Source organism: Bactrocera oleae, chromosome 5 (assembly GCF_042242935.1).
Source record: "Bactrocera oleae isolate idBacOlea1 chromosome 5, idBacOlea1, whole genome shotgun sequence".
Taxonomy (NCBI): Eukaryota; Metazoa; Arthropoda; class Insecta; order Diptera; family Tephritidae; genus Bactrocera; species Bactrocera oleae.
Genome location: NC_091539.1, coordinates 65,925,622 through 65,951,366, shown reverse-complemented (window position 1 = coordinate 65,951,366; position 25,745 = coordinate 65,925,622). Strand labels below are relative to the sequence as shown.

General features: G+C 36.1%; 1 protein-coding gene across 3 annotated transcripts in view; it reads left to right on the top strand.

Moving 5' to 3' along the window:
• The window catches only part of Grip (Glutamate receptor interacting protein), a 51,580-nt gene that overhangs the window by 9,287 nt on the left and 16,548 nt on the right, over positions 1-25,745 (top strand). For all 3 annotated transcript variants that reach the window (XM_036366631.2, XM_036366630.2, XM_070109753.1), the window contains exon 3: positions 22,091-22,213. In XM_036366631.2, coding sequence (XP_036222524.2) covers positions 22,091-22,213 — 123 coding nt within the window. The remainder of the gene's footprint in view (positions 1-22,090; positions 22,214-25,745) is intronic.

Below are 25,745 nucleotides of genomic sequence, written 5' to 3'. Positions count from 1 at the left end.
ATATTTGTGTACAACAACAACAATCGCGGAATGTCATTTCCCTGCTGTTGCTTGTTATGACACTTAAGTTGTTGTTGTTATTGCAACTCTTCTAGCTGCAGTTGGCTGCTGCAGTTGCAGGCGCAGTACTTGCTGCCGCCTTAATTGTTGTTGTTGTTTTTCAATATGTATACATGTAATTGTGTTTGTCTATGTGTGCGTTAGGGGTGCAAAGTGTTTATTTGATTTTTATCGTTTGCTGCAGTCGCCAACCGCATGTTGCCAACTCGATTCCTTCATTCAAGCAGACACCCTTTGCCGCCTCACCACCAGTGTCACACACACACACACGCAGTTATTCATGCAACTTGAAATCTATAAGTACATCATCGTTGTAGTTATTGCCACTTTCATTGTTTGTTGTTGTTGTTATTGTTGTTTATACTGCGTCTTGTTGTCATTGCTGCTGCACAACAACAACAATAATTGTTATTGTTCTCTTGTGTCGATGGTTTTGATATCGTCTCGAGTTTGTTGTTTTATGTTAGTCTTGTTGTTATTTTCGTGTTAGTATTTTTGTTATTATTTTTGTTGTTGTTGTTGTTGCATTTATATTGTTATGCGCACTTTTGCTTTATTTGCACCCAAAGGACGTTTTCTCAGCATGCAGTCACTGAGTCCATACACACATATTTGCCTTTGCCATCAATTTTATTTGTCGTGCTGTTGTTGTTTGTGTGTGTGCATGCGTGTTACAACTGCAGCTTAAACGTTGCTTATTGCTGTTGTAAAATGCGTTTTCATTTATTTTTATGATGTGTGAAATTGTCGGCGAAGGTTTAAAGTAAATCTTCGAGTTCTCTTGTTTATCTTAAAACAAATTGTAAAGTGCGGTGAGAGAGAACAAGAGCGTATCATTAAATACGCATGGATGAAGAGATGTATATGTGTACACTCGGTAAAGATTTTTATTGCATTTTTTCGTTGACATGTGGGATTTCTCAGTGAGTGAAAGTTTAAGCATTTTCTAGAAAATTCACAATGAGGAAAAACTTATAGGTTTGATAAAAATGCAACTGAACATATTTTCTAAAAAAATATAAAAAACCCTAATAATAATAAAATATAATACCCTTTACAAGTGCATTTCTTATAGCGTAGTAGGGTATAAAAAGAGTTTTATCTTGATTTTGATCGTTCAGTTTGTATGGCAGCTATATCTTAAGGTGGTCTGATATTAGCGGTTCCGACAAATGAGGAGCTCTCTGGGGAGAAAAGAACGTGTGCGAAATTTCAGAACGATATCTTAAAAATTGAGAGAATGTTCATTTATATATGTATGTTACTAAATATGGTCTCCAACGTTTCTTTTTCGTTCTTACAAACTTCGTGGCGTATTACCGTTCATATTCTCCCACTAAAAATTTAGAAAAAATAGCCATTTTGATTATAGTCGCATCTATTAAATCGGAACAAACCGAATTGGTATCCTGTGAAGGACAATGAATACGACAACATTAATCACAAAATGTTGCAGAGGGTGGTAGGCCATTACAACAACAACAGTCAGTCGCTGTTCTCGCTGCTATTTAAGTATCCTCAGAAAATCTATTTTTCAAGTAGCCCTTACCTCCAATTACTATTGCATGCTTCTTCGAATCGCCACTTTTCTATCCTGTAAGTCTTAGCTCTGGTCTACTGACCAAAATATTATATTCCAACAACAAAGTTATCCAGTTGAATTCAATACTTTCTACTTCATGTTGGAAAATTATCTTTTTTATTGGTAATGCTGGAATTCTCTGAAGCATTTCCAGGCCAGAAGTTCCAAGGAAAGGTTTTGAGAATTTAATTTAAATAACTTCAATTTTGTATAAGTTTTAAAGTAAATGTTCGTGAAGAATGCTGTTTAAAAATGTAGGATTATATAACGTTTCGGGTAGGCAGGAGGTAGGAGCATAGTAATTTTACATAACAGGGATTACGTTGGTCAAAACGTAGTTGATTTATTGTTGCGAATTTTAATATATACTTCGTTTTCATTATTTTCAAAGGTCATTCGGATAATTTTTTTTATTTGATTAAATTTTCTTTGAAGGTAAAACATATCAAATCAGTAATTACCTGGTTGTGACAAACATAATCGTACATCTTAGTATAATAAATCGCTGGTGCTATTTGCCAAACTTGAAATAGTAGTGAATCAAAAACACAACGGTTAAAGCTTTTGAACTAAATATCCACATACTGTCAAAATACCGGTATTCGAGTGGTACTCATCCTTAATAGAAGCTTCAAAGCCTCTAGATTTCAAGTTTATTGTTTGGGCCGATTTGTTTCATTACACTGCACAACACTCGGCTGAGTATTGGATCAAATCTGTTTTTCAAGAGTAAAGGTTCAAAATCACACAAGCACATACATATAAATATGTATGTATTAGAAATTTGTTACATACATTTATACATAGGTATACAATCAATTCATTAAGCACATACCTTCCTAGGCAAAAGCATTCTAGCAATAATTTACAACTCAACACTCGTAAATTTTTACACGATCTTCAAGCGAACACGTACTTACGCTCGAAAATGTCTCGATTTAGCGCAAAAATCCGCTAATGAAGCGCATCGAACATGTTGAAATGCCATTTTGTTGGATTTGTGACAAACTGCTAATTTACCAGTGCGCCCGTGCGCCCATTCATTAGTGCCGTTTCAGACAGGGACTCAAAAGAGTCGCATTTTTTTCAAATTTTCTTTTGGTGTCGCTCTGGGCATTCACACGGTCAAAAAGAGTCCAGCAACTCGAGTCTAGTTTTTCTGCATTCCTTTTCACAAAATGTTCGTAAATATTTGTGCGGTTCGACTGCGCAACACCGCGCAACACTGCATGCTGCGTATTTCATTTGTATGTTGAGATGATGGTCACACATTTTGCTTGCAATGAATTACCATGAATATGGTAGAACAATATGCATAGTACAAGTACCTACCCGCTAAATAGTTTCAAAAAAATACTAAAGACGGGAATTCCCTAATCCACAAGAATGTATTGAATATCCGCAACTAATATTTTCAAGGCCAAATTTATAATAGCAATTTCCTAATCTTTAAGTATTAAAAACTCATAATTTCTTTACTCCGTATTAAAAATTCATAATTTCTTTACTCCATAATCTATATCTTAATTTTCTCCTTATTTACAATTTGTCATAATATTTCTATTATTCTATGCATACGTATTTGCATATTACATACAAAAATAGATAACAGAACTCAAATTTGCGATCGAATTCATTTGAAACCGAGCGCTCTTGCAACCATTCAAAGGATTTGAAAGTGAAAAGGAATGCTGAAAAGGGTAGCAGCGAGCTGTTACGAAAAAGAACACAAAGCGTGCCACCCGAACACGAGTGGCACGGTCCCTTCGTCTTTCCTCGTCGTCCCCTCGCCCACAATAAACTGGTATGAGACTCTTTTGCGTCCCTGTCTGAAACGGCACTTAGATGATTTGACGCTGACGATAACTACCACATAAATTTTTATTAGAGACTCCAACGGCAGACACTTCAACGCGAAGTTTTAGCGAATTTTGCAAATATCTACGCATTACACCAGGCAAAAAGTGTGGTTAGCTTTGGGTTGGCAGCACTGGTTGACGGCGTCGGCAATGTTCGGCGCAGCCCAAGACGTTGAGTAAGAAAAATCGCTAACAACGGTTAACCCGCGCCTCAACCACAATTTATCTGGCAGCAAATCCATTCAATTGCCAGTCGCCGCAGAGCATCGCATGCAAGAGTGCGCTCAATGAAAGGGCAACCAGCAGCCGGCAGTCGGTAGTCGGCAACAAGCAATTGGTTTAGCCGCAATCGGCAGCAACGCGACGTCATGAACGTTCTTTCTCCTACGAGAACGTCTGCTGCCTCAATCACAAATGCATTACGCGGTGTTTTTTTATATATATATTTTTATTTTTGGAGGCAGGAGTGCTGCTTCCCGGTCTGCGTCGGCTGCTGCCGAGTGCACTTAGATGAATGCATGCGTTCATGCATACATACATACTTACTTATGCCTTATGCTTGCGAAATGCATTTGATGAATTTATGGTATTCCACGCGTAATTTAGAATTTAATTAAATTTCATTTCCATTACTTTGCCGTTTTCTTTATTTTGTTTATATAATTAAAACTGAGCCGCCGTAGACCAGTCAGGCGGGTCAGCTGCGCTAGATTGACAGTTGGCGAACTGGCAGAGATTCTCACGCAGCGAAGATGATCGACCACACACACACATACATATGTACATATGATACATATGTGTGTGTGTGTGTGTGTGTGTGTCTTTATGTTTATACTAATATACCCATGTACTCATATTACCGGACACTAAATACACATTTGCTTGTGTAGAAATGCACTTATAATTAAGGGTTACTACGAAAGGGTTGCAATTTCTAATGAAGCAAAGCTATTCTCTTATTTATTTATAAATGTTATACTCCTTTTTTCAGCATTTTTATTCATGCAACTTCATTCAACAAGCATTAACGTTGTAATAGTGATGCTATTAGGGCTGTCATTTGAGAAAGGACAGCGCTTCAATCATAAATATGATCTTCAATTTATTCATTTTAACTCATCAGCTCACTAATTGTGATTAATAAGTGTCTTTTCAAGCCAACAATATTTTCCAGCAGCTGATAATTGCAATTGTTTCAGCATTAGTTGCATCTTCTTGCTCTTTAATAGAAAAAATCTAACAATCGGTCAATCGGTTGAAATATCTACACTTATATTTACAGGATTACTTCTGTTTAAATTAGCATCTGATCAAAGTTTACCCGGACTGACAAAAATCATTATTTTCACGTATTTTAATACACTTCTTTACGGTCGCCTTTAAAATGAACTGTTTTTGAGCCAATATAAGCATTCCAACACTTAAACCAAATCTTCGTACACTGCTTACAAGTCACGGCTGGCATGGTCTTCAGTGCTTTCAGCGAATTTTGGCACACTTATGAAACGCCATTCGCTGGATTGTGGGAGTGTTTCGTTGTAATATTCATAAACGCACTTCTCGTCGCTAGTAATGATGTATTTGATGAATGTAGAGTCCTCAGCTAGAGCACGAAGTCGTTCAGGGAGGAGACAATAGAGTGAGGAGTTTTTAGTCCCAGTAGTTTCACAATGTAACAATGGGCCTCCTATAGGCCTAGGTGTGTCGAAAGACAGGCACTCTACCTACCTACCTAACTACGTCCAACATGATGAAGCTTCTATAAAAACCATGTTGGCTGAGAATTTCTGGAAATAAGGGTCCCATATTGTATGTTTTCCCACGTAAACCTGACTGAGTGGTATCAGTGTGTCCTTGTGGTTAGGTGGGTGATAGTCGCTGTCACATTATGTGCTCCTTTCGTCAGCCTTTCTGGTGCTTGTAAGCGGCACTGAGGTTTGGAATAAGCTCTTAAAGTCATACATGGAAAATTTATAAAGGGGCGGCTTAGTTATTAATGATCTCAGCAGCATTACGGGATTTAGTGCAGAATGCGCTTATAATTCAGACGGCTGAGCGCCTAAGCCGTTTATATATTGGTTTTATATTCGAGCTATGGTCTAGATATTGGGTTCACCAGTGCAGCATACTGAGCACATTGCTGTCGCCATTGGAAATATCCAGCGGTAGCGTTCGCCGTTTCTTTATGGTATTTGGAACCAATCTAAAAAAATTGATATTTATTTTAGTAGTTTTTCTCAAATTATGCTTCGTGTCTACTCTTGCAACCGGGCTTTAGTTGAGGCAAAGAAGCGTTAAATATATTCTCAAATCCTCGTTTGTTAAGAGTTGATGTTTTCTTTGATCTTCTGACCGCTATTTCGTTTAAACTCACCAAAGAAAACCATAGCGCAAAAGATTGATGTTCATCCAACAAAGCTTAGACACTGCCTTCACTGATGACTATTATAATTCCGTTCTTTTGCTTTTATAGGGTCGTTTACGAATATATGTATTGACCGACCCTTTTGGACCGTTGACAGCCTCGACTCTTACAATACTTTATTTAACTCAAATTTATTGGTGCTTGGAATGATATTTACTTCTTATGCTCCTTCTTGCAAAAATGCAATTTAAAACTGAAATAGCCACTAACGGCATTTTCACGTACGAGTAATGTCCATTCATTCATTTATTCCATCAAAAGGAATTTAATTGTGAGACTTTGTGTGAAAATATGCCAGGGATGCACTTCATTTTAGATTGCTGTAGATTGCAAAGGCTGGGCTTAAGTGATGGCACAGGCTGAAGACACAACAGCTGAGCGGTGGTGGTGGCGTCTCCACAACTGACACTAAACACCGCTGCCACACATGGAACACACACACACCCACACAAACAATTTTGCAGTACATGCAACACCAGCGCATTACAAGAAAAACCAATTAAATTAATTCAAGTGTGGTTCCGCAAAAATGTCATCATCTGATAAAGGGCAGATACATAGCTACACACAAACACATGTATATATGCAACTCTATGTGTGTAACTGCATTTTGCCTTGCAGCGCACAACTTTTGAAGCAACCGCACCAAACCCATTCATGCAGCGTGGCAAAGAATGCAAAACATGATGGTGCGCTGCCGAAGCGGCGGCCGAGGAGCGCAGAACGCAATAATGAATTATGAAGGCAAGTCGAAAGTGTTTTGGCGAAAAGCCGCGCCGACACTCGGCAAACCAAGTGAGCACTAAACCGCTGCTCGTGTTACGCGGCACGACCTCAGGCCACAAAAGTTGTACATGGGGCGCGCACTGCTGCTGTAATGTGGGGGAGCAGGGAAATCAGGCCAGCGAAGTTAAAAAGTCAAAAATGTAGAAGAAGCGTGAAGCGACTGAAGTTAAAAAGTCGTATGTGAAATGCGCAAAAACTGCAAGCCGCAGGCTGAGAACTGGGGAAAAGCAGCAGAGGCGCGCCAATTTTTTAGTGACAAAGTGCGCGGTGTGCGATGGGTGTCCGCGCCAGAACTGCCGCTTTCATTGTGCGTGTGTTAGACGCGCTGCATGTAATACAAGGAGTCATCAGAATTTTACCACATTTCCGAAATACGCTCAACGCGCGCTCGTAGCTCAACTGGCGGCGCATAAAACTCGCTGAAGCTCTTTGTGAAAATGATTTATTGCAAATTTAGTTGAGTTGAATTGTAAGCGAATAATACTACGAGAGGGTGAAGGCAGAGAGGAGGCAAAATTGGAAGTCAAAAAAGATAGTGGCGGTGATTGTGTGGCGGTTGAAGGGCCTCACACACTTGTAATGGTAGCCGGAATTGCCTCGGCAACAAAACAGCCTCGCCGCGCGGTGGCAGCGATGTTAATGCGCGCGTAATGTACTTACTTTGAAGACAAAAAGGGGCGATAATATATCAAAATGCAAGATAAATATGGTACGTACATATATATATAGTATATATACATTTTCAGGCAGTGGAAAATTAAACCAGCTAAGCCTGCAACATTGAATAACGAAAAAAGTCTGGTGAGCAACCAGCGTATCTTCAGTCGAATCTTCGAAAAACGATGACGTCAATGCAGTCGCTACTATCGCGGCAGCGAGTATGACGCATTACGAGAAGGAATGCCAGCTCACATGACTGGAAAAAATTTTGTAGTGAACTAATTGTGTACAAAAACAAAAGCAAAGATTTTATTTATGAAATAAATTCGAAAATCGGAGGAGCGCTGTGAGCAGGCATATAAATGAAAATCAATCCACAAGTCGTCCACAAAGTGCAATGATGCATTGAATTGCAATGAACTGTAGCATACCTCGCAACCTTCACGATAAAGAAAAAATAAAATTAAAGGCCATTATAAATGCTTTCACAAAAGTGAAGGCATTCAAAACCACTTTGTCACCCCCTAATTGCAGCGCACATGCTTTCACATACAAACATGTATAATATATGTATATATTTATACATATTATGTATGTAACTGTGCACGTAGTGGGATTTCCAAATAATACCGCCTACAAATAATCACTTATGTTATTGATGTCGTATTTTACCCCCAGCAGCAATTTCTCACACGCTCCCGGTAAGTTCACGGGAAAGCACAGTAATCTATACAAATAATTTGTTGATATGAGAAAAATTGTTATTGTATAAATATTTTTGTATATGTTGTGTGCATGTGTGTGGTACTCCCTAATTTTTATATCCCAAATTGACTGATTGCACACATTTTCTGGAAATTAATACAAAAATTGTTGACGAGGCGTGTAGGGTTCGGCGTCAAGAAATGTTGATGATCCCTTTAATTTGTCAAACAATCGCTATAAATATGTTATTAGCGGCATGATTTAACATTTTTTTTGCTATTCGTTATATACATATATAATCGGGGGTTCTGATTGAAATATGATGAGAATAGAAATGTTTCTCATAACGGAGAAACTTGCATATAACTGAATCGAAACTTAGAGAACCAGGTAAAGAAATTTAAAGAAAAAACGACTTTCAAGCGGCCAAGACCATCTGCAGCATAATAAGCTTCAGTTCAATAATTTAATATTTTAAGCTTTCGGCTTTTAGCGTCTAGTGAGTTGAGCGAGCGATTACTAATTGATGAGATTACGAGTTCAGATCATCGTTCAAAAAATATTGTAGGTAAGGTTAGGCCGTGGGTTGATTCAAACTCGATGAATGTCACTTGCACAGAAATTCGTTCTTTGTGTTACCCAAAAACTCCTATGAGGTAGTTCACCAAATCCTCAACGATCGACGGATCATTTTGTGCTCACCACAAACTTATTGAGGCGGTTAAGATCAAACCTAGCAACTTCGCTAGGTTCGGCAAACGACAAAAAAATTTTCTCTACTGCTTCTCATAAGTTCCATTCGCCGTTCGGCAGCGAATCGAGCATTTACGGTCGTCAGGTCTAACTAAATGAAACGAATAAAAATATCGTGAGTGTAAAAATTGACATCTCGACAGCAGTCTCCAAAACTATTTCCGGAATAACTTATACTGTTATAAGAACAACAGCTAAAAACTCACCGAAATGTTTCTATTATTTGTCGGGAAAAAGAATAATATAGTAAATGAAGGTCGAGGTGAAGGCATGACTATGGTAAAATCTCACGAGCACTCTGTCACTTCGATATAAAAGAAAAACTCAGAAAGTAATGAAATTTGTTAAAGTACACGAAGTATTCTATGCTATTCTCTCTGAACATTAAAAAATTAAGATAAGATGAGCTAAGAAGAGTTGCGCGTCTGTTGTCGTTCAAAGCACGTTTTTTAGACAGTTTTGTGCTAGGCAAAAGGGAGCCATCACGGCGGTAAGCCAGCACTAACGCGCTGAATATTCTTGTCCAAGGCGTCAATCACCTATGGATTTTCTGCGTAGACAAACGCTTTCACATATTATAACTTCACCAAAAATAGTTCAGCGGTGTTAAATTGCACGCTATTGGAGGCCACACCACTGGCCACCGACGCGGGATAATGCGCTCACCAAAAATTTTCTTCAATACTTTAATGGTTTTTTGGGTTTTTAGCATGCAGTGCCGCCTTGTTGGAACCAACGGTCGCCAAGGCAAGAAAAAGTCATTAATAATGGCTCTAAAGTGTTCCCCATTGACTGTAACATTATGACCGGCCTCATTTTTGAAGAAATATGGACCAATAATTCCTTCTGCTCCTAGAGCATATTAAGCAGTGACTTTTTGAGGATGTAACGGCGCCTCAATAATGGATTATCATTACAACAATTAACGTACCCATTCAACAAAAGTGAGTTTCATCGCTGAACAAAATTTTCTTGTGAAAATTGATAGCGGTAGCCATATCGTTTTGAGTTCATTTACCGAATGTGCCACGTGCTTGTTGGTCGCTCGGCTTTAATTTAATTTAACACGAGTTGGATTTTGTAAGCCTACAAGCCAAGAAACCTTCCACAAAACCTTCCATAAGGTGGATGGACTCTGTCGGTTCTTCTGCGTTAACGTTGCGAGGTTATAAACGTGTCTGCGCTTTTAGAAGTTCATAAGTGACGGTTTAAGTTTACCTACTCTCGGACACCTATAAATTACATAACAATACGGATTTCCTTCTTTTCGAGTATAATTTACAAGCTCCAATAGATACTTCAAAAATCGTAAGAAAAATGCATATTTAAAAATCAATAACGCCGAAAGAAGAGTGGAGTTACTATTATCTTCTCATCTGCATTCTCAAACCACAAAAACAAAACAACAAAAAGGTTTTGAGTGACAAGTTTGTTTATTCCACGACTACATAAACACTTTTCTCAAAACAAAATATGAAAACATCGTTTCAGCATCTGTGTTAGCTTCATAGCTGCTCAAAAGAACTTGAAAATCTAAACATGTCACGAAGTTGCTGGGACCGAAAAGAGCATTGCAATTTTCACAGTGTCTATAAAGCATTTAAGTGCAAATGTGGCTGAAAGCGTCAATCGACTGCAACATTCGTGCGGCATAACTCAGAGCAAGCGAAACATGAAAGACCGCCAAAACAGCAGCCACTAATACCCCGATATACAAATGTTTACACATAAACACGACGAAGAGGTGAGATCCAGGAGACAATGACGAGGATCAGAGCGGAAAGGCATTAGCGCTAATGGAAGGGTAAATTGCATTACTTGCCACGGTTTGTGGCACATTATGCTGCGGCAAGTGCGAATATTACATTTGCTTAGCGATTTGCTAGTCGCATAGACGATGATCATGCTTCGGTGTAGGTGTGTGTGTGTGTGCGATTTGATTGCCTTGTCGCAGGCGATCTGTTGGGTGATCTGTTTAATTACAACAACGAAGGAAGGCGCAGGAATCGCGCGTCTCGTTGATGCTCCTTTGACAAGTCGGTGCATAAATACACACACACACACATGCATATATGGGTGTATGTATCTATAAGTATATATAATGGCATCGGTATGTCTGCCTAATGCGCCCCGTTAATTGTAAAATATTTACGAATTTAAAATAAAATTTCAAATAGCATTTGCCGCTGCGCCGCATGCAACTGTTGCAGATAAATTAGCGGCAAATGGCATTGCAATTGTAATGAAACGAAGCGCGCCGTACGCCGCCGACTGTGGTACAATTGTGTGCTGCAAATTGAAAGAGACACGCAATGCAGTTTTTGGAGTGCCGATATGAATCGGGTTAACTGTACTGGAATTTCGTTTCGGAAACAGCAATTCCGACGGCGGTAAGATCTAATATAAAAGTGAATTTTTGTACCATTTAGAGCCGCCTGCCAAAGTTAGCGTCTAAAATTTTCAAGAAAAAGCGTTCAATGAGGTCCAAAAGCATTACGGAGGTGGCAAGACTTATCTTCCAGTCTCCAGTCTTTAGTTAGTATATTACGATCTTATTCTATAAAAATGCTGTTGCTTGACATTTCAGTGACATCTAGAAATGACTGTTAGGTATCCGAAAAATGTAGAGATGTATTCGAGAGATCTCCGGTTATAGCAGGATGACCAGAAATGTCATACTGCTAAAGCACCAAGGTGGACTATAGCTTTATTAACCATCTTTACGAATTCAAATGGTCTTGGAACTGCAATTTGAAGCAGTTGGAGCTTTTTTGTCGCGAAAGAGAGATGCTATTGCGAACTCTCACTTATTAGTTCATGCCCTTAAAGTAAATATCGAGTTGACCTTTCGCGAGAGAGTAAATCTTGAAATTTTTAACAAGGCGAGTAAAAAATATATTACGAAGTCAGGCAAGACCAGATGAATAATATTATGGCTCATAAAAAACGAAAATGTATATTCTATTAAGTAACAATATATTTTTTTTTATTTCTTAGTAAGAAATTACTAAATGTATCTAAATAGCCGGATTATAAAATAAAACTAATTTTCTTTGCGCTCATATTAAATATAAGCTGTAAGTCGGGTTTTGGCAATTTTCGGTGCATTTAAAAGCTGTGTGCATGAGCGTATTTATTACAAGTAATTGAGATAAAGAGTTGCCACATGCAAATAATTAATTAAACAATTGTAATTAACATATATTTTGAATTATATATCAGAGTACTTATATTATCAATAACAAAATTTATTACAAAGTTGCCACCTGTTTAATTTTTAAAATATAAAATGAAAAACTGACAGTTTGCTTGAATGTGCGGTTTCAAAACTGTAAATTCTTTTAAAAACTTAATTTTAAGTATAAGTTCAAAGCGTGTTGCCACTTTTGATAAATTTCGGCATTATTTAAATTTGTATAAAAATATAATAAGGGCATGAAATTACTAATATTTATTTAGGAAAACTTGTTTACGAAAATAACCATGAATTTATGATATTGCAATCAATAACTGCGCTCCTTGACTAAACTCGAAGTCTAAGCGTGCCTGCAGAGTGGGCGCTTAAACGCATTTTCCTATTTACGCATTTCGCAAATTTTCGCTCGGCTCGGCTTTCAGCGTCCACTCTGCAGGCAACCTAACATAAGAATCAGTTTCACGAATTATATATAATATTAAGAATACTCAGGCAGTTTTTTGGGAAAGAGTTGCATAGTCTATGTTAGCTCTTTATTTCTTTCAAAAATTGTGAAGAGAAAGATGCCTTATTACAATAGATACCTTAAAAGAGCATAAAAAATAATCTCGTGAATAAATTTGCTTACATTCACTGAGCATAATAAATACTATTGCTTATGGTTAAAATAGTATTTGATTCGCCAAAAAGTAGAGTAGCAAATCGAACAAGCAATTGGTATAAAAGCAGTATACTTATATAATTTAAGGGGTTTCACGGCTTCAAAAAATAAAAAAACATTTGTATAGTCTTATTAAATTCTATAACATCTCTAGAATATTTTCTTAAATTCTCAAGTTGATCTCAGTAATAGTTTTGTAGATACAGTTTTGAAAAGTTGCTGGCTCGAGGTCAGCTATATAGTCACTTAAAACTTTAAACGCGTTTTTCTCGAAACTGTGTTTTCAAAGTCACTTGTCAAGATTTCTCGCGCACTACTCAACGGAACTTAATGAAATTTTACACAGATCTTCAAGTTATCCTTTACAAGGTCTTCAATTCAAATACAATTATCTTCTTTCAATTACAATTGTTTAAAACAAAAAAAAGGCGAGAAATTTTCACGAAAAATTTGTTTTTTTTAAGCGTCTGCCAATATTACAATTTTCACTTTATTTATTTTTTCTCCTTTCCAATACCTAGTTAATGATCTTAGTTCAAACACGTATTTTTTTCTTTAAACTTTTGATGATCCTGTCAGAAGTTCTGCTGTCAACGCGGAAGCAGCTTTTTTTCGATGACGGCATAATAATCGAGTTTTTAATATTTCACAAAATCTTTATCAAATATGTATCTACGGAATCATTAAAAGTTTTTATAAAATACCTCACTTTTTATATGAAAAAAAATTATTAAAAATAGGGCAGTTTTTACTCGACGAAACCCATATAACCCTTTAAGCGAGGCAGAATTTAAACAGTTTATATCTATTTGTACAGCTCAACACATGTTCTTCTGTGTTGAGTTCAAGTAGATAACATTGTTGTTGCTTTCAAATAAAGTGTTATGGAACATATGTAAACATAGAGGAAGAGATGTGTTTCATGCCATACGGCTTACAGTGTACAGCATAAGTGAAGGTACGGTTGGTTAATTCCACTATTTTGGATAATATTACTAAAAAATAATAAAAATAACCCGAATAACTTGTTAGCATTTCTTTATTTAATTATTTATTTCTCTTATAAAAACAAAAAAACAAATTTTTCTTTTTCAATAACATCAAAAATGCTCAAAGTTCATTAAAAATATGAAAAATGACATCGCAAAAGTCTTGGTACGGCTAAAGAAAAAGGATTTAATTTTAATAAAGAAAATAAAATTTAAAATGGAACTTAAAATTAATATTTCGTAGGGTATCCTTTAAGTCTAATAACCTTTTTTAACCGTTTTGGCATGGAGTGGGTTAACTTTTTGGTCACATCTGATGATATTAGCTGCCATTCTTTCATTATCACTTCTTTCAGTTGAGTTTTTGAATGTATTTCATGTTTTCGAATTCTATCTTCTAAGTATTTCCATAAATGTTCGATTGCATTACAATAAGGACTTTGTGGAGGTGTTTCCAAAAGGTGAGGTACTTTATGTATCAGCCACATTTTGACAATTTGTGCAGTATGTTTAGGATCGTTGTCCTGTTGGAAGTAGAAATCTTCCTTTATCCCCATTCCTTTATCCCCATATACAAAATGTGGTAAATCGTTATAAATGTGAGAAAAGAATAGAAAATTTACAAAGGTCTGGCAGACCAAAATTGCTTTCGGATCGTGATGAACGCTTTATCAAAGGCATAGTCAAAAAGAATCCATTTGAAAGTGCTCCAAAAATAGCTACTAGGTTGGAAATAGCTAAAAATATATCAGTGTCATCAGATACAGTGCGCAGAGCAATCCATCGTAGTGGTTATAACTCCAGAACGCCCAGAAAGAAACCCTTTGTTAGTGATGTCAATAAACAGAAGAGACTCATATTTGCTAAGCAATACGAAAGCAAAGATTTAGCTTTTTGGGATAAAGTTATATTTTCGAATGAGTCAAAATTTAATATATTTGGTTCAGATGGACGTATCAGAGTATGGAGAAAGCCTAACGATGAGCTCAATCCGAAAAATACCATAAAAACAGTTAAACACGGAGGAGATGGTGTTTTAGTATGGGGGTGTATGTCCAGTGCTGGTGTCGGAAACCTTGTTATAATCGGTGAAATAATGACCAAGGAGGTTTACCTTAATTTCTTGAAAAATAATTTGTTGCAGAGTGCGGAAAAAATGGGGATAAAGGAAGATTACTACTTCCAACAGGACAACGATCCTAAACATACTGCACAAATTGTCAAAATGTGGCTGATACATAAAGTACCTCACCTTTTGGAAACACCTCCACAAAGTCCTTATTGTAATGCAATCGAACATTTATGGAAATACTTAGAAGATAGAATTCGAAAACATGAAATACATTCAAAAACTCAACTGAAAGAAGTGATAATGAAAGAATGGCAGCTAATATTATCAGATGTGACCAAAAAGTTAACCCACTCCATGCCAAAACGGTTAAAAAAGGTTATTAGACTTAAAGGATACCCTACGAAATATTAATTTTAAGTTCCATTTTAAATTTTATTTTCTTTATTAAAATTAAATCCTTTTTCTTTAGCCGTACCAAGACTTTTGCGATGTCATTTTTCATATTTTTAATGAACTTTGAGCATTTTTGATGTTATTGAAAAAGAAAAATTTGTTTTTTTGTTTTTATAAGAGAAATAAATAATTAAATAAAGAAATGCTAACAAGTTATTCGGGTTATTTTTATTATTTTTTAGTAATATTATCCAAAATAGTGGAATTAACCAACCGTACCTTCACTTATGCTGTACACTGTATATATTTATACCATGTAAAGCTTTATACTCAAATATTATAGTGAATATTATTTAAACAAATCTTTAGTACAACCTTACTGCCAAAATCTATAAACTTTCGCTGTTTTAATTCATGCTAGCAAGATTGCCAATTGTGCTCGAGCTATGTAATGAATATATTATACAAGTATATATGTTTATATGTACAAGTATATACTCATGCCCAATTAATTCGAAAATACACAATTCTGCGGTTTCTAAACGAAATGACCTTCATTATTCAATAAATTTCGGTACGAAAATTCAACAAGCTAAGCGGCTTATATTATTTTTCTTGCTCGATATACCGCTTGCGCTCATTAAAAGTAAATACAATTCAAAGAAATATAAACAGCCAGACACAAACTAATAAAAAAAAAAAATTAAGAAACCAAATTTCATAATATACTCATACTAGTTTCATAGCCAAGAAGTAAATAAATACGTATGTACAACTCATTATGACCATAAAACAAAATTAATAAGCATAAATTTGCGCTAATTGAAAAGCTATTTGCTAGAAATTTATACAAGCCGAAAAGTTCGGCGGTTTTATTTTGACTGAAATTGTAGCAGAAAAATGTGGCGAAAATTGTACAAAATTATGGTATGCATACAAACTTTCATACATGCATACAGAATTACTTTGTTATTTACATACATACATACAAGTACATATTTGAAGTATTATATGTTGGCGTATAAAGATATGTAAGAAGTGCCGTTAGTCTACAACAAACATACATATGTTTAATTGTTCGATGCCTTGCTAACGCAATACTTGCGCACTAACGGTATATGCGTACGTATGCCACGCACGCAACAATATGTAAACAAACAACTTTATTCGATCGATGAAGCATAAAAACAGGCGTGCGGAAGCAAATGCCGAAACCAATAACACATGTTAGTATGTTATATATGTAGGTATCTAGTAACGCTAAGCACAACAACAACAACAACAACACAGAGTGGCCAAATAATCACTTACGCTTGCGTTTTGCTTAGATATATTTATTTACCTTTTAAAAATCGCTAAAGGTGAGTTGCGCTGGTAAAGAGTTGAAGAGGGGCGCTGGCTGAGGCAAGCGTCATTGAAGCATAAAAAAGCTGGCAGTTTGTTTGCGGCAAGAACGACGGAAGGGACGAAGGCTATTTTTGGTGCGACCAAATTGTTGGTGGAGAGTTGCATAAGTTGTATTTTTTTTAGTATTTTTTGTTGTTTTTGTTTTTCATTATCTTTTTTCTGTTAATTGCTACGCTTTTGTTATTTTTGTTGTTGTTGTTTAAGTTTTGTATTTTGTTGTAATTTAGACATTTGCTATATTTTTATATTTTTTGTATGTACATATGTTTGTAAGCATGTGCAGCAACTAATGTAGCATGAAAATTGCACAAACACACACACACACGAATAGAAAACTACACGCGTAAGACGTCTTCTTTGTGCCGCTAAGTACATTCTCGTACATTTTGTTCATTACACAAGTTCTGCTCCTACACAAATAATTTCAGGCGGTGGCAGCTATAACCATAACAACAGCAACAACCACTCAATAATTATGTGCGACCACCGAATTGCGTGCGTTGCGCATCATTTGCACATCCGCTCTTCTTCCATACGGAGAAGCGGCAGCGCCAAAGCGGCGGAGGCAATGGCAACAAAAGTGCTGGCAGCCGAACACATAGACACCTCTATAAGTGTACATACATAAAAATACACACATGTGTGTAATGTCCCCCACACACTTTTCATTGCTTTCCATTGTTGTTGTTGGTATTGCCCCCTTGCTTTTCCAGTTAACATTAACCACTTGAGTTGAAACGTTTCATTGATTTTCCCAAAACTATAAAACGCTCCGAAGTAGATTTCACAATTTTTTACTCAAATTGATTTTCCTTAAAGTGCTAAGGTGTTCGAAATTGTTGCTAAAGTTCATTTGCACTTGAATCGAAGGCATTTAGTACTCCATTCGATTTCCGCTCCCGTGAAGCAGCTTAAGATAACTGAAGTACATTAGGAATCGGAAATTTGTACTTCGAAGAAAAATTAAGAAGGAATGTTTTTACGATTTTTTGAAGTAAAAATTGTTTTTGGATATATCTAAATTTTATAAGTGTACTACTTCCTTCACTTTTTACATTACCGCTTTTAGCTAATAAGACGGTGATTGCCTTGCCTTGCTTACGCATTCTCTACCAAGTAAGCTCTTACGCTTTCAATGGATCCAATATTCCCATTCTTGAGCCGTTTAACAAATAATTCTATCGAAATAATCCACCGTTTCCTTTCTGTCCTTCCCTAAGCGAGGCAAACCGAGTTCGAATAATTACTGTTTCAGTTACTAATTCTGAAGCTAAGCTGTCTGCATCCCCAAAAGTGATCTACAAGTATAGTCGCAACTGATCTCAAGAGTAGCTTTCCCACAAAACTATTAAAAATTGCAGGTCTAATAGGCGTCAAAGTCCATCAAAAAGTAAAATATACAGCTAAACTCAGAGCTGGCTTCTACAACCAACAGTCGCGAAAAAAAGTGACTACAAAGAGGCTGGTTACTAAGCCAGCTTTAGTGTTGATTCCCGATTATCAAGGCATTTGATTTCGCTACGTCTCATTAGACGCACAAAGCGAGACAGCCAATAAGAAAATGCCGAGATAATTCCAAATCATTGTCTCGCAGGAAACTTCGACTAAACTCACTCTGCGTGATCACAACAAACAAAAAATAATAATAAATTGCAGGATGACTACTGAACTTCCACCCATTTCCACTAGTAATAATGATACAAGAAATCCCTTTTTTTATCTTCTGAGCCAAACTTTCTGTTCTCATTGACGACAAAACTGATATGTAACTGATTTATTCGGACACTTGAAATTGTTTGGGGCGTCCAGCTATAGGAGTGAATATTTATTTATTTAATAAACTACATAGGTGATATTTGAAAACATGCAAGAGCTCGCTAACCGATCGAACGGGTACTATTTATAATTTTTGTGAACTACAGAAGCGAGATCTTATTACGGACGAATAAAATGGGTCTTAACCGCATTGCTAAGTGTGATCGAGGTCCGTTTTGAAGTTAGTTAGTTACTTGTTTCTTCATCCTAAGGCGATCCGGTCAACTTAACCAGGGCTGACCTGGATTTATAATCTTGAAAGTGCTATTATTACGTTTCGCAGCAACCGAGGGTTTTTCTAAGAAGTACTCATTGGAAAATATTGATTTCTGTATCTTATTTAAAAGCTTTTGAGGAATAAGAATCGTTTGCGACATAATTTTACCACAACCAACATAAAATATAACAAAAATATAATGTCAACACTTCCTCCTCGAGTGTCGCGCTTTTGCCAGATCAAGACAAAGACATCTCGGATCTCATACCTTTATATATCCAGATGAAATATGAAAATGCGAAAATAGAAATAAAACACCTAAGCAGATTTGTGATAGGTTTAGGGCGTTTTGCCGATAGCTGATATCCAAAACTGCAAGAGTTTTTCGTCTGGCTTCACAAAGGACTGTACTTAACAGTCTAAGTGCGACCCCCCCGCCATGCTGAGGGATCAGCCATCTAACCTATGTAACCCAACCTAACCTAGCATAAAATAAAAAGCATATAAGCAATATATTATTTTAGACCAAACCAATAATAATCAAATATGGCATATTCGATATGCCTCGAAACTGAAAGACTTCCAATTGATCTGTTGATTTATTTCGAGCGACGTTTGCTCGCATAAATTACGCTTTTGATGTTACCAAAACGGCGGCATCGTAAGTCACGGTTTAAATAGGCACGCAACGACTGCTCCAATTCTGCAGACACGAACAACGCGCGCCACTACCACAACTCTCCACAAAAATAGGCTGTAGTAGCAATTGTCGCCGCTGCTAACTACCGACGGTACGCGGTGATTTGCGCAGCCTCTTTGCAAAGGCTTTGAGCGCGAAGGCGGCAAACGCCGATCGCGAGCCAGATGCGTTCACCCGCAGCGTTGCAATTCGATTTGGCTATCTTCCTGTGAATTATTGCATTGGTCATGCGTTGTGCTGCAACTTTTTGTTCTTAACTACATACAACTCTACCGAAAGCCAATCAAAGTGACTCCCCAAACGACCGACAACGGGGCGACCAACCGTTAGCCGCTCACCGCCACCGTTCTGCGTTTCTGCATGCAAATTGGGTGCGCCTTTGATCTCTTAACGCTGCTGGTGACGAATAAATTAAGAAAATATTGCAATGTTCTTGTTATTATTGTGCCGTTGTGGTTGTTGTTTTCTGCTAGGTATGGGCAATCGAGGTCTTTGATATTTTTATGCCGTGTGCCGTATGCCAAATGTCGAACGCTTTCAAATGGGACTGCGAAACGCGACAAAGTCAGCAAATGTGTTTTCAATTTACGCGTTTTGCCGAAAAATTAAACGAAAAACGAAATAAAAAAAAAAAAAACTAGAAACTGTTGTTTTAATATTCGTGGAATTTGGACGATATACTCGTATGCATTTTTGTATGAATTTGTCATGGTTTCTTTGTTGAGCGTTGCTTTTTATTATAGAAAAAATATATGCGTATTTTTCACAGGACTAAAGCCTATTTTTCAGTCCTCCCAAAAAAGAGATAAATATATGAATAAACGCCTTAAATTTGCTTTGTTGTTATTCGAAGACAAGAACAATAAATTCTCGACATTGTGATTTTAAGTGCATTTCAGTTGTCAAAGCTATATTTCCTTTCGGATTAAGGCGGTATTTCTCAAGAAACCATTCTTGAAAAATGGTTTTTTGTTGTTATGCAGATAATTTTCTGCCATTTTAGAACACTACGACGTCCTTTGCATAACTCCACCCGATTACGCAATTTTTCGATGACCCGGAGCAGCATTTTGGCTATAGTGCGCTGAATGTTGTCTTCGAGCTCCTCAAATGTTGTTGGTTCCTTGGCGTATACCTTTGATTTAGCTCATATGAAAAGACCGTGTTTTGCGCGAAGAGCTCCTACAACTGCCACCGCGACGTGAAGTTGTGCAATAATCTAATGATGAAATGGCAAACCTTACTGAACTCACTGACAAAATTTGAGACGAATCCGTAAACAAACATGACCGCCACGAGCTGTCAAAATCATGTAACTTCTATTGGCAGACGCTGTATACTTGTATCTAACTCTCTTCACTGTATTTCATCAAGCCTTGTCACATTTAGGGTCGCTAGAAGAGTCTTTGGATCAATATGTAGTGTTTCGAATTGATTTTGGTTTTACTCTGATCGTCACATTAGAAGAGTAAGTTTACCAATATCTCGGTCATAGAAGCCATTATATTTCTCTGCGCTTCCAAGCTCTTTCTTGATCTTAACTCATTCTGGTTCTATATCTTCTGTCCGATTTTATTTCACTAGTGACTTCCACACCGTTTTTGAAACGTCGGTGTATTAACCAATGTTAAAGTGGAGTCAATGCAGACGGTTTTGCAACCCAGAACCATGTATAGTAAACCTTCAACCTTTATTAAGAATCGCTCTCACGTCGGTTCTAGATAAATGGAAGCCTTTCAAGAAATGGTATGTAGTTAGTACAAGGGAGCCCCTTTTTGAACTTTTTATTATAGTTCAGAGAACGCTTCTGTAGATTGTTGGAAGCTTAAAGCGGTTTGATTGAAAACTCCGTGATTATCCGGTATTGTATATTCCTCAAATCAACAGTCTTTTATGAATTTTGTGTACAAATTTTTTCTACGCGATTCTAGAATAATTTTGTTAAATAAACTTTCAAAACTAGACTCACATACATCCATATTTGTACGTATGTATATTTTCGCATATATAATCGATGGGGGAAGACTTGTGATCGCGAATACTGCTATAATAAAACCGTCAGCCTTTACGAGCAAATGAGAGAGGCTGCGGCATTCGAGGGTAATGATCAGATGGATCACTATGATCGCTGCAAAATTGCGAATGGTAGGCAGGGTCAGTTGCACAGACGCAGTCCTTAACGGCATCAATGATTGATGAGATTTACGCGAGTACAATAAAAGCAATAACAAGGCCTGATTTTCGCACAATAAAATGCGTTTAACACATTTTACAGCAATGCTGACGATCGTAAAATACACGCTGCACGAAGACATTGCCAACAAAGAGTGAGAGGAGTAAAAGAATATGGTAAAAAAAGGGAGCATAAAATGAAATGTGAAATGTGTTAACGAGCGGGGCCACAATGGGACCACCAGGAAGCGCGCAATTTCTCTTTTGTTGACTTTTCACAGGGAAAATGTGGAGGGGAGCGGTGGAAATTGAGTGTTTGCAATTTTGTTTTCTTTGTAATTTTTGTGTTGAATTTTTTGTATTTGTTGTTATTATTCCTGGGCTCTCTTCAAGTTGTTTTCATTTTTCGCTTCTGTGAAAATTTCAATATTTTTTTGAAAGCAAATGTGCTTTGCTTACTACTTGTTTTTGTTTACAAATTGGGCGAAAGTTTATTTAATTTTTGGCTTTTGCCATTATTTTGTCCCCACTTTTCTTACAAAGTGTTTACATTGGTGGAATGCAAAACAATAAAAAAAATATATATTTAAGAAGCCACGAAAAGTATTTAATAATTTTTTCTTTTTCTCTATTTTCAGTGGATCGCGCTATGAGTCCAGCACAGTCGGAGGATTCCGGTCTGGCACCCGATCGTGGCACCACATATGCAACAATAACACTGCCACGTGACAACGCACACAATATGGGCATCACATTTGTAGGTGAGTTTGGGTGCAATAACCTCAAAAAGGATGCACTTGAGTATCGAAAATTGTTGATCAATTGCTGTAGTGGTGTGTGTGTGTTGCTAACAGCCCTCCTTGTAGGAAAACGCAAACTGGTCAAACAAATCATTCGTTGAAGAAGTTTTCGGAATTTCGCTAAAAATCTATCGTATATAAAATAGCTTCATACTGAGATAATCACTATTAATAAATTTTTTCCAAACATCGAAAATATTTTCGAAAATATTACAAGATCCAAAAAATATTTATAATTCTTCATTGACTTTTTTTATAATTTTGTAAGAACACAATTTTTGAAACAGTTGGCAACCCTTTATCCTTAAATCACTTCAGTTTGTCAACTTTGTTATAGTAATATTAAAATTCTCTCTTTAATTTTTGTTTGATTTATAATTTTCTAAAATAAAAAATTTGAATTGAGTGGCAACTTCCTCAAATGCTATTTTGAACCCTAAGCTAATAATAAAATTTTCTTTTTAATTTGTTGTTTGATTTTTAATTTTCTAAAATAAAAAAAATCGAAACGAATGGCAACTTCATCAAATTCTCATTTTAATCTTAATTAAACTTCATCACTTTGCTACTTAAATTAAAGTAATTCTGTAATTTACATACATATGTGTATAATAAAACTAACTTTTTAAACAGGTGGCAACCCGTAAAAACATATTTAATACTTTAAGCTTTTCTAAAGTTCTTCATTACACTAAACTTAGTTGTAGTATTTCAATATTAAAAAAAAATTTTTGTTGCTTCACATGATTTTGTTGCTACCGATCCCTGCTCTTAATTATTGGTTTCGAAATTTGAAAATAGCTTAATTTTTGTCTGCAGGGTATTTCAACCAAGCCATGTACATATTTAGAAGGTTATGCACTCGTGCTGCTCATTACCCCTGTTCACCACCATTTAACCCGCAACAATTAGTGCCACATTTTTCTAAATTTATCCGATCGAAATGTATTCATTTCGAAATCATGTCCAAATCTCAACCTCCGCGACTTCCGCTTTGGCTGGCGGCTGTGAAGGGGTTCGCCATGTAGATTTGTATCACTCCATAAGCTACATATATTTATACTCGTTGATATATATGAGTGTGCGATTGTGCAATGTGTGCGAGTTTCAATTTTCATTCTGAGAAATTTGACATCACAAATCTCTAAAAGCGTGCGCGTGTCCTCAAAATTCACGACATGCCTCGTCTCAATTTATTTGATTGATTGATGGACTGACAACATAATCGGCAAGCAGATTACTTTAATGCCGCCTAAGAGGGGTTGCAAATTATTCGATCAAAATAGTTGTACATTGAATTATCAAATATGACAGTTTGTTGATGCCTTATGAAAATTTGTATCGAAATACGCGTGTGGGTTGAAGTTCGTAGGCTGTTTGGGGTATGTTTGTTTACGGAAAGTTTGTTAAAAGTTTAAATAGAGGCATATTTGTAGTCCTACCGCATGGTTCAAGTTGATTGCGTAAGCGCTGGAATGCAACATTGTAAACACTTACGAATTTCGATTTACATTATTAAATTATTATTTATGAAAATTCTTGGAAAAATCTCTTTGTTTCCCAATTGGTGAATGGTAAAAGCCCATATGTCGAAATTTCATGTGGCTTTTTTTTCAACTGCAGATCATAAACACTCGTTCTTATGCATTATTGATGCAAGTTTTCTTTGTACTTCTTGCAAGAAGTCTGGAAACAAGGAAAATTGAAATATTCGATTTTCATTACAAAAGCGATATATGAAAATTCTCCCAAATTTTGGAAAATCATGCCTTTTTTGTGGAGAAAAATATTTAATAAAAGGCACTGTTGAACAAATAATACTTCTAAGAGACTTTGGGCGATATATTCCCGCCTATGGCTTTATGAAGACTACATAATTGTTCGGACCACCATGTCCAGCTCAACCGGAAATAACTCATTCATAAAGTGATAAATTTTGATTTCAATCAGTGACCCACAAAAAGTGTTCAAAATTACTCAAATTAGTTTCTGATTTGACAGACTGAGATTTTACTACAAATTAATCTTCAGAAGTTTATCAAGAAGAAGATGATTTCATATGCTAAATGTTCCCTTGCACAGACCTGCTGTTATAACTATTAGAAGTTGAGTCTAAATACTTGACGTATGACAGATTTGGAGAACGCTCAACTTTGGCAATAACCTGGGTTACATCTTTAGTTTTAAAAAGTATGGGCCAACTTGCGTCGGTTGCCTATTGTCGGTCGCTCAATCTTTAAATTTTTGGCGAATCGAAAAAATTTCCAGAAAAATTATTCGAATTTTGAAAGAAACTAAAATTTTAGAGCTTCAATAAGTTGTGTAGCTTTCGAAAAAATTCCATTTCAATAAAGAGAAAAAATAAATTGAAAATATTATCCTATGGCACACATAATTAACAACTTTTCACATTATGTATATATGTACGAGTATCGGTTCATAGCATGCTCGTGTATATGTTATAGACGCTATTCAAAAGTGAGTCTCTCAAGTCCCATTTAATGAAGCATTCACGTAAAGCATTTAATATTTCTGCAGAAATCGTCGTCATGCCGTCACCTATATACATACAAATGCACAAATGTACGTATGTATATAAATTAATTTAATTTAAATTCTTCGGTGATTTATGGTTCGCATAAATTTCAGAAATTCGCCACACTTAAGCGAATGTTAATTGGGTGTCTTGCTCCGTAACATGTGTTTTTGTGAAGAGCAAACAAAAGTTTTTCAGGAAAAGTATTTAGTATGCCGAATTGTCGGGTCTCAGGGACGTTTTAAGGTCTTAGGTTTATGTTTATCACGATTATGCCGTTACAATATTATATAATTTTAGTGGACTAACAATATTTTGAGCAAAAAGTTATCAATCGGAAAGCTTATATCAATAAGGTATCAAATTTCATAAATGATGCCTTAAATTTTAGGCTACATTTAAAAAATAATCCAAAAGCATTAAGGTTTTTGTACATTACCACTAATTTCTGATCGTTCAATGCACCGTTAACTTCTAAGTTGTTTTATAATAATAGAATTTTAGATCGTTCAAAGTTGGACTATAAAAGAGTGTCAACTTTAACTGATATGAAAACAATTACATAAGTACGTATAATTGGTTCGGATATGTATGTAACCAATTTTGAACTATATAGTATTTGGATTCGATAAAATCTCAGCATAATTTGTTTCATAATATTTATTTAAAATTTGAGTTTTTTAATACTTATAACACTATCTTAAGGGGATCTGTAACATATTTACTTAAATGGCTCAGTAGGGTCGTTTCGAATTTGTTTTCGAAAAATTTCTTGTAGCTACTTTTGAGAGATGAGTTAAGTCCTAAAAAATCTTTGAGACAGCTTTAACTGTTGTAATTTTGCCAAGCACTGTAAAGCAGTAAATCGAACAAACAACTGGTATAATTTCAATAAACTCGTATAATCATTTGAAAAACGTATAGCAGAATGTTATTCCAGTCAATTGATGGGTGCGG